Genomic DNA, 10266 nt, shown 5'->3' with positions numbered 1-10266 from the left:
AGATGTTTGAATTTTATGTTTTGTTTCTTGGCTTGTTTGTATGAACCCAGACAAAGTTGAACTACTTTTTTTAGGGAACAAGGCCTTTTTTATACAAAGTAAGTAAATGATGTGCTGAAAACTAGATGTAAATGCAACAGTGTTTACCTGTTTTGTATGTTCTGGCATATTAGCTGCGTATTATCATCCCACTCCCTTTCCTCAAGAGCCCTCCTAATGTTGAATTGTGCAAATAGTGATGAGGGGATACACTTTTGGACTGTCTTTACTTGAAGAGTGTCGTGCTGTTGCAGTTTAAGTTGAGCTGAAGAATAAGTAAAGAACTAGAGAGAAGAAACCCTACTCACTATAACCCTAACTAACAAATGTTAATAAATAGCTGTTCATGGGAACCGGCCAGTTGAGCTACTGTGCTCCTGGTGGACTCTGTCCTGATGGCAAGCCTGCTAGCTTTGTGAAACGACTTGATGCAGCCAATGAAGGCGTATCTTGTAACAGGGACCTAGCATGACTTGCCATACGGTCATAGGCAAAAGTCCTGAGCGCCACAGAAAGCTCCCACTGTGGGACAGATTGGTGAACAGTTGTCCGCCATCATCTCAGTCGCTGCAAAAATCAGAGAGTGAATGAACAACAACTTCTCAATAAAACCAAGACATCATGAAGAAATTTGTGATTAATTCATTATAATAGTGAAATGGCAAAGTTTCAAGACAACACTAAAAGTAATTAATCTAATTTTGATATACTTAACCTGTGATGTGACGCAACCCATGAAAACTAGTGGTGAGAGCTGAGGTGATCACTCAGTGGTCGCCTTTTGTGACATCCTCTCTCTGCAGTATGTGCTATGGTGAGTACGTTTTACTCTCATTATCTCTAATAAGTATCTCTCTTTTTTGACCTTTAGTTGTTTAATATTTTGCCAGATGGGCACCACTAAAAATATGCTGAATTATTTCTTGTTCATACTCTACTCGTGAACATACAGAAAACTTACACTTGAATACTTAGATTGTAAGGAGAACAATAGAAATCTTTTGCATGATTTAGATTAAAGAGTGTATTTCTTTGCAGGTTTATAGATGTTTATTTACAATGGACATCAAATACAATGGTAAAATCCTCAAGAACGTAAGTTGAATGAACTAAAAATTATTAGCTAACTCTGAAATTATTAAGGACAATTTTAGTATTTTTACTTTTAGTTTTAAGGTTTTTAAAGATTTAAGTTTTCTTAAATAAAAAAAAAATCAAGTACAAGGGAAAGGAAATAAGACAGCACATTCTTAAAAGCACACACATTTAAGTTTAATTAATGAAAAGAGTGGAGGTTTGGTAAACATTTTGTCGGTGGCACTACATACATTCAGCATTATTGGGAGTTTTTCAGTTCAATCCCACCATCAATCCTGTAACAAAAAAAAGGAAACAGACAGAACCCAACCAGGTATATTTCTTAAGTTTTTGCACCAGTTCAATACAACAGAGACACTGTGTTGTTTACAATAACATATTTACGTATATATTTGTAGATGGCAAGTCCGTTTCTGGTCATGCGACCAAATAACTGAATTACATCTCAATATAGCACAAGCACCACTAAGATGTCTACCAGGAAGTTGAATCTCACCAGTCCAGTGCAGATTAAAGAAAGGAGACATGAAAAAAGCCACATTTTACTAAATATGTACCTTTATGAGGTACACAGCCTAAAAAATTACAGTGACTGTTCATCAGTATCCTTTGAGATCTTTAATGTAATTGTACACCACTGGGATCACATCAACAGCATGTAAAACAAAGTTAACATGGGTAGCAATATGAATGGGAACTCCGTGATGTGGCATGGTACCAAGCTGAGCTCTGGGTCTGCAGCCTTTCACACGATAAAGACACTTTAAACGTTTAGATCAGCAAAATGGATAAACACCATCCCAATCCGCAGGGAGAACAATGACTTAAGCCGCCCTGATTGGACTGTCACTTATTCAACAGTATGTGATTTCTATATCTTACATCGGAAACTAAATAACAGCTAAAAGTTACCACTTCATGAATAAGCATAGGTCATATTTATCTATACACATTTATACATTCAGGTATGACTTGTTGTGTTCACTGTAATTGGCACCGTTTCTTCTTTTGTTGTATGGAAAGCCAGTCAGAACTGACAGATATTGAAATGTCCAGACCCTTTTCTCATTTAGTATCTGTCAGAAGTAGGCGTGTAATGCTTCACGCAGTTGCCTACTCTAGGATGATATACCTTAACATGATCATTGTCCACAGAGGCAACTTCATCCCATTTCTTCTGGCTTGACAGCAGCTTATGATCAGTTGAGCTTGACTACTTGAACTCAGTTGAACTAAAAACACCTTTCTATGACAACCATTTCTCAAATTAAAAATCATAGAAACACCACCCAGCACATCAACAAAATGAACATGAAAACAATCAAAAGCCTTGCGTGGTATGGTAATTACAAGGTACATTTTAGAGGGACGTCTCTTACACGCAGCTCTAGCCTCTCGAGTCCCTGCAGCAAATGAGGAATGTGTGCGCCAGAGAGGAGGAAAACACTGTCGTAACTCGCCATTAAGTGTTGTTACAATTACAGATTTTTATGCTGTTTTTATTCCATATTTTACCTTTTTATATAATTTTGAAATTTTTGAACATCAGCATCATTTGTGCCTTTCACTTTCTAAAGGAAAATGCCTTTTAGATAAAATAAATAAAATCAAGCACAGACTCTCATGAATTAGATGTAATATTCACATGGAAGACAACATATACAATATTAAACATATTTCTAGACCAATACTGACTCCTATACAATAAGGCCAACCAACTGCTGTAATTTTGGCCAATTAACATAATTAATTACTTTGTTGGAGTAAGTGAGATCAACAAATAAAAACACCTAGGGAACCAACTGAATGCATTTCCACCAATCCTAAAGCTTCCAGACTTACTCTTTAACATAGAAAAATACTATACCAAAATGAAATACAAATATATATATATATTAGAATCTGTTAGGTATTTCTATATAAAGGGTTGGCGGGGAGGGTTGAGGGAGCTAAAGGAGTAAGGTTACATCATGAGACATAATATAACAAAAAAATAAAACAAATCAATATGAGAAATTAGGCAGAACAAAACAAACAAAAACAATCAGACATTGATTCTGCAAACTTTTGTTTTGTAATAACATTTATAGTGATGTTAACAAGCTCTACATATTTGTTGGCAAACTCTTCTCCATACATGCAACAGTTTGCCCAAGTTTAATACTGCAGGCATCAAGAGGAGCAGGGATAAACTGCTTCCTGCAAAAAAAAAAAAAAAAAAGGGGGTGGGATAATGCAAATCATCCTGTCCCTGAGGCAATGCATGCTGGGGGGACTGATAACCACTTGGCACTGCCAGCGCCCAAATTGTTTGCTGTATGAGCAAAACGAAGTTGTACCACACAAGCCCTCTCACTTCTACAAGTGTTAAGACTCCGTAGGTGTATGTATGCCATGCATGTGTGATCGTGTACTTCAGAGATGTGTCATGTTCAGTGCTGCTAGTCAGTGCAGTCTCTATTTTGGGGGAATTTTTATGTTATGACAACTCACAGCAAACGACTGTGACACCAGACCAACCTGGCTTTGAAGCCTCAGCATCCACTCTGGATTATGTGCCGCACTAACCCTAACTTTTCTTTGCTCGCTTCTACATGTGCATGTGTGGAATGGATGACTGTATCCTGGCAGAGAAGTACTACACCAAACCAACAACAACTTTAACGCAACGCAACCCAAACCATATCCAGCCCAATCCAGGTAACCCAGCCAAGCTCAACTCAAGATAGCTTTGCCAAGTCAATTGGTCCAGCTCTCTGCTTCTCCCTCTGTTTCCCCTCTCTGCCTCTCTTCTGCATTTCTTAGCCAGGCCGGCCCCAATGTTCTTACTGCCTCGACAAAGTAAAGATGGGAGATGGCTGTCGAAGGCTTCACTGATGCATGGGGAATTCACACTGGGTAAATTGGGTTGGAGGGATGCCACACTCCTAATGCAACACGTGACATCTCTGAACCCTTGGAACAATGTTGCAGCTACAGTGGTCTTGTTGAGGTTGTTGTCACTTCTACTTTGTTGCTCATGATGTTGGTTTCTCTGTTACTGTAGGTCACAAACCCTTAGAAGGGGAGGAAATGTCCTATTTTACAAACATTGTTGTCCATAATATATAGATAGAGGTTTTATATATATTCTTTATAATCTCTTTCTTCCTTTCGTTCTTTCTTTCTTTCTCTCCTTCGTCTTCCTCCAGTCCTCTCTCTTCCTTCCTTCCTATCTTCTGCTCGGCGGCAGTGGCAGGAAATGTGAGCGAATGCTGCTACATGCAGCCCACGCAGCCACACTTGATGGTCTTTTCCACTTCCTCGCTGAAGGAGGTTCCGTCACTGCACTCAAAGGTGTATTTCCGGCGTTTCATTCTCTGGCTGGCACAGCAAGCCCCTGTGTCACAAACTCCAGTGCACTCCACCCACGAGACCATGCGTGTTGTCTGGCAGATGGCATAGCCCCGCTGTACCTGGTAGAAGTCTCGCACAGGCTCCCCTCTGCACTCAGATTCTGGAAAACAGAGAAATCCCGACATTACTATAAATGACTACTCATTACTTTTCTTTTTCTAGACACACAGACACAGAGTAAACCAACCTGCATCACAAAGTTCTCCTGTGTAGCCACTTTCACAATGACAAAAGGCATCTCCTGTGTCTGAGATCTGGCAGCGGCCATGTTTACAGGACAGGCGACGGCAAGGATTGAACAGCTCTCCCTGCTGGTTACAGAGGGCGCCACGGTAACCCTCCACACACTCACATCGGTATGACTGACTGTCCAGGGGGATGCACTTTCCATGGACGCACCTGGTAAAATAAAATATATTAATAAGTTAAAGTTCATATTACAAGAGCAGTATCAAGGAAAGGGGCCTAGATTTATTTAAAATAGTATATTTACATACTCAAGGAGTTTCATACTTACTATTTTTTACTTACATACATATCAGAGAGAAATCTACTTTAAATATATCTAACAGATAGATACTAATTCCTTTTCAGATCAAGATTTGACATTTAACCACTGATAAATATTACACCAGTGGTGTCCAAACCCTTTGCCGTAGGACTTAGATGTGTAAGAGATTATCTTAACATTATGCGGTTGGATTGGTATTTTTGGTGCCAATACAACAAGATTTGAATACACCACTGCTACTCTATAGGAAGCCAATAGGCTATAAGATATTTGCTGTGGATTATATGTATCCCATTTGTAGACATACTTGCTGCCCTGGCAGGGATTGGTCGTAGCCTGGTCACAGTGAGGCCCACTCCAACCTGGCTGGCAGTGGCACACAGGTCCCTGGACCCCATCAGGCTGGCAGATGCCATGTACACAGTAGATCTTCTTGCAGGGCTCACAGCCCGGTACCACGCCAGGCTTCATCTGGGTCTTTGTGAAGTCCTGGAGCTCGTTGTTGATGTACAAGTTCTGGATACAGCCATGGAAACTGGAACCGTTCTGGATCTGCCAGAGACGGAAAGAATGTACGTCCACAGGCATGCCTGGAGGTAGGGAGAAAAAAGAATTGATGTTTAAAATGTGTGAGGACATGCATACTGGATCACAGACAGACAGCTAACACAGGGCTGGTATGAGTGTAATGAAGGAAGGCGTTTTCAAACACGTGTGTCCCAGCAGTGCATACACAGGTTGTCAAATTAATATACACAGCTCCTTATCAAACTGACTTTGATATTTTGCATTTGCACCAGAAGACACATCATCCTTGAAAGAAGCGAAAGCCGACGGCAAAGAATAATGGGAAAATGTATCCTGCAGTGTTGTAAAAACAAAGAACAGCACAACACAGCACATCACAGCACTAACACACATTCTGAGCCACTCCTGGCGCTGCATGGCAGCAAATGTGAGGCTTTCTTCAGTTACATTTTGAAATTTTAAATATCCAATTTTGTTAATGTCAAGAGTGGCTAAATTACACATTACAAATAAATACAGTTGCATTTTATGCAAGTAAAACGCATGCAAATACAAAACAAGACTGTGTCTGGTAGTTCTTATGAAAGTCACTAGAGGGAGTACTTTACACAGTGTAAGGACTACACCAAACTGTTGTGGTGCTTTTTGTGTATGTCCAGTACAGGTTATGGTCTAGAATAGATTAGAAATGTGTCCATATAGCATACTGGAAGACCTGAGTTTAGTTTAATACTATGAATTAATTTGTGTCTCCTAGCAAACACAGTCATGAGTGAAGATGGGTATGGTGTGGTTGAAGACTAGGGTATGGGTGGAGGTAGGACAGGGTTGCACGGTTAAGGGGAGGGTTTGGTTGCAGTGGTGACAAAGCGAGGGGGAGGGGTGGTGATTGACAGTAGTGTAGTAGTTAGAGTGCCTGCAGAGGAGGGAGGTGTGTTCTGGAGAGGGCCCCTACCCCCCACGTATAGTGGAGCCTCCCCGTTGAGGGGCCGCACTGCCCCAAAGCTGTCCATTGTGGTAGGGAGACCCCCGTCAATGGATAAGTTCACCATCTGGTCAAAGGTCACCAGCTCCACTGTGTGGAACTGACCATCGTTGATGGTCTCAGTACTGGCAAAGGAAACAGATGCGATATGAAATACTGTCATGATAATCTGGAAATAACCAACAGTGTCAGTAAAGTTGAGTCTGTCAAAAAGCACATGGTGCCTTACCTGTAGATGGCATGTCCTGGCTGGCTGCCGGGGTCATAGCTGACCTTGACATGACCTTGGTAGAGTTCTACCGCAATATGATCATTGTCTCCATTGTATAGCAGGATACCATTATCCTCAGCTGTTGACACCTACAGACAAAGGGAGTTCTTAGGAAATATACAAGTGTCCCAAAAGACAGAATTCATAGAAATATTCCTGCATATTCACACAGTAACACTCTGCATACCTGGAGAGTGATATTAGCCTGAGGCCAGTTCTTCAGGTCAGAGAGCAGTAGGTAGGAGTCTCTGTCAACGAAGTTCACACTGACCAGCTTCTCACAACGTGGCCCCCCAAACTCTGGAGGACACTGGCAAAGAGCATGCCCACCTCGCTCCACACATGGGGCATTATTCTGGCAGTCAGCCAGCTCACACAGGGACAGTGCAGATGGGGGAATCTCACATAACTGACCACTACATTGAGAAAGAGAGTGAAGATGAGGGGATGATGCAAGTAAAGCAAAGGAAACTAAATTGCCAAAATAAATCCTGTTCGTGTTACACTGGTGACCTCACCTGTATCCAACAGGACAGATGCAGGAGTATCCGTTAAGCTCATCCACACACTGAGCTCCATGCTGACAGCGATGTCCCTCACAGTCATTATAGTCTATACTGCAGTCATCACCAACATAACCAGGAGAACACACACACCTGCAACGCACAAACACAATACTAAAATCATGAACAACACAGGGTCTGGTCTAGACTAGACTAGTCTAATCTGTAACATATGTAAGATACAGGGTCATTTTATATATCTGATGTGCAAACACTTACTTGGGTCCAGTGGAGGTGATGAGGCAGGTAGACTGATGTTGGCAGGGGCTCCGTCCAGGGGCGCACACATCCTCCATTTCTTCGCACATCTCCCCTACATAGAAACAAGTGTGGAAAAAAAGTACTATGCAGATTAATCATCCTGCAAAAACAGAATAAAGAGTATTTTTAAAAAATGTATACAAGGTAAACAATCTTGTCAAGTAACCAGTTTAAAAAATAATGCCTCAATAAGTTGGAGTTTTAAATATGTGTTTTCAATTTCCCAGTTTCATGAGACTTTTTAAAATGGTTTTAAGGTAATATTGTACTTTGTAGTAGCTTGATTTTTTGCAGTGTAGCTTCTCAGACATCAGTGACACTATACTGTATGGACTAACCTGTGTAATAGGGGGGACAAAAACAAGTGTAGTTGTTGATTCCATCAATGCACGTTGCTCCATTTTCACAGTCGTTGTCTTCGCAGTCATCAGTGTTGATTTGGCAGGTGGGGCCCTCAAAGCCCAGTGGACATGCACAACTACAAAAACATGCACAAATCATTATGTCATGTTCCTTCTAAAGTAAATAACATTTAATTCGTAGGTGAGACAGATTTAAAAGCCAGCCTTTCTCACCCGTATTCCCCCTCCTCATCCTCGTCACTCCTCACTTGACAGGTTCCTCCGTTGGCACATGGGTTACTCACACAGGCATTGGCAGCTGTCTCACAGTTCTTTCCCTAAGACAGAAAGCGCCCATGATGTTCATCTTTTCCTATAATATCTTTGTATAAGCTGCACCACAGATATATACAAATAGGTGGTAGCACTGTGCAACTCTGACCTTGAATCCTGGAGGACAGCTGCATCTGTAGATTTCCACCAGGTCACTGTGACAGATGCCTTGGTTCAGACAGGGACTAGACAGGCAGGGGTTACACTTGGCCAGCACTGCAGCATCCACATCTCCTAGGGAAACACAACACCAATAAGAATCAACTGTACATGGATACTAGCGATACTTTCAGTATATTTTCAGTGTCAAACATAATAACGTACCTGTACATTCAAACTTCTTTGCGGGTGTGGTGAGCAGCAATTTGCCCTCCAAGCCTTGTGGACCAGCACAGCGGGCAATACCAGGCTCTTTGTAACCAGTTTTCACCCAGTCAGATAGCCAGCGCAGGCGACAGTCACAGTACAAGGGGTTGGCGCCAATTGCCCTGATAAAGGACAAAAAGAAACAAACTTATCAGTGATTTGGTGACAGGTGTTTTATACCTCATTTGTTTTGCTACTGCAGTACACTCTTTCACCAGCAGGTGTCTCTACGTCCCTACTTAAAACAAACCATGCCCAAGTCAACTTGGAATACTTCACAACTGAAACACTGCCGCTGCAAGAATAAAACAGATTTAATTTATTTATCTCTTAATGCCACTTTGGGCCATGCATCATCTGGAGGAAGACTTCTCAATTATAGGGAAAGGTGTAAACAGAAGGCACTCTTAACCACTTCTGTCATGGTGGTCGTGAATCAATGGCGCTCTGTCCTACCACTGGATGCACAAACACTCTTGAATCGATGCGGTTCCATTACGGTGGAACACAGGCTCATCTTTCAGGCTGAGCCAATAGCTGACACCTGACATCTGTTAACATGAAAGTCACTTGAGTGTGACTGTGGATCAGTGGCTCCCCTCCAATCCTCCCCTTCCCACTGTGTTTTCATGCAGCCTTGACTCTTGAACTGCTCTCCATAAAATGTCTTTGTGTCATTCTCTCTATCCTGAGCTCTGATAGGTCTATTGATCAGTGACTGTCAAGGGATGATGTCAATATCTAGAAGGTGGAAGGCCCACAAGCAAAGTCACGGCTAGTGCATGCACAACCATACAATGTCTACGCACCACACACCCGAAAGACAGACAAAATTACAGACATAAATAAACAAACCAAAACAAATACTGAAGTCCACAGACCGTGGAGAATCTGTGTGTATGAGTAAATGTGTGTGTGTTTGTTTCAGAGATGAGACAGTACAAGGGTCTGTGTGTTGCTTTAACCACAGGACTGTGGTTGATTAAGGGAGGGTCTCGGCTCATATGGAGCCCACCAAAGAGGACTACAGACAGGCCACTGTGAGCTGCACTCTCTGGCTGTCTGACCAGACCCCCCTGTGTGTGTGTTTGTGTGTGTATGCACATGTGTGCAGACTTCACAAAATCAGTGGTCCATGCAGATAGTATCACATAGGCTGCCACCGGGGCATAGAGTCGCATGTGTGGTCACTACTTACAAGTGGGAAAGAGAGGCCACGTCGTTGAAGATGCCATCAGGAAGCTCTGAGATTTCGTTGCCATGGAGAGACCTTAAAGGTGATGGAGGAAGGAGATGACATTAAAAAATTAAAATGTATGACCGTAGATGTATATCATCATAGAAAAACAGCTTCTCTGTGCAGCTGTTACCTGTAGAGTTGAACGCTAAGATGATTCACTGATCAGTAATTAATCACTTCTGATATATAGTTTTTAACTGTAGATCAGATTAAATGAATCAAAAAATGAAAACATTTTTGGCATTTTCTATTTGATCAATAAAATAATTGGCATGTTTACCAAAAATGAAAATAAATGTTAGCTGCAGCCTTTATCTTACACTTTGTTTTCACA

General features: G+C 41.6%; 1 protein-coding gene across 2 annotated transcripts in view; it reads right to left on the bottom strand.

The window, feature by feature from the left end:
* Positions 1–1289: 1289 nt before the first annotated feature.
* The window catches only part of slit1a (slit homolog 1a (Drosophila)), a 77599-nt gene continuing 68622 nt past the window's right edge, over positions 1290–10266 (bottom strand). The window contains exons 25-37 of one of the 2 annotated variants that reach the window (XM_026355057.1): positions 9891–9962; positions 8651–8814; positions 8436–8560; positions 8228–8331; positions 7991–8130; positions 7611–7704; positions 7347–7484; positions 7016–7244; positions 6787–6917; positions 6528–6682; positions 5352–5634; positions 4721–4932; positions 1290–4633 (exon numbers count right to left, since the gene is read on the bottom strand). In XM_026355057.1, the coding sequence (XP_026210842.1) occupies positions 4395–4633; positions 4721–4932; positions 5352–5634; positions 6528–6682; positions 6787–6917; positions 7016–7244; positions 7347–7484; positions 7611–7704; positions 7991–8130; positions 8228–8331; positions 8436–8560; positions 8651–8814; positions 9891–9962 (2086 nt within the window). In that variant the 3' untranslated portion in view covers positions 1290–4394. The remainder of the gene's footprint in view (positions 4634–4720; positions 4933–5351; positions 5635–6527; positions 6683–6786; positions 6918–7015; positions 7245–7346; positions 7485–7610; positions 7705–7990; positions 8131–8227; positions 8332–8435; positions 8561–8650; positions 8815–9890; positions 9963–10266) is intronic. The other variant, XM_026355058.1, reaches the window with a different exon arrangement.

The sequence above is a fragment of the Anabas testudineus genome, chromosome 15, assembly GCF_900324465.2.
Source record: "Anabas testudineus chromosome 15, fAnaTes1.2, whole genome shotgun sequence".
Classification (NCBI taxonomy): Eukaryota; Metazoa; Chordata; class Actinopteri; order Anabantiformes; family Anabantidae; genus Anabas; species Anabas testudineus.
The sequence above is the reverse complement of the archived record's forward strand: the minus strand, read 5'-3'. Positions and strand labels throughout refer to the sequence as shown.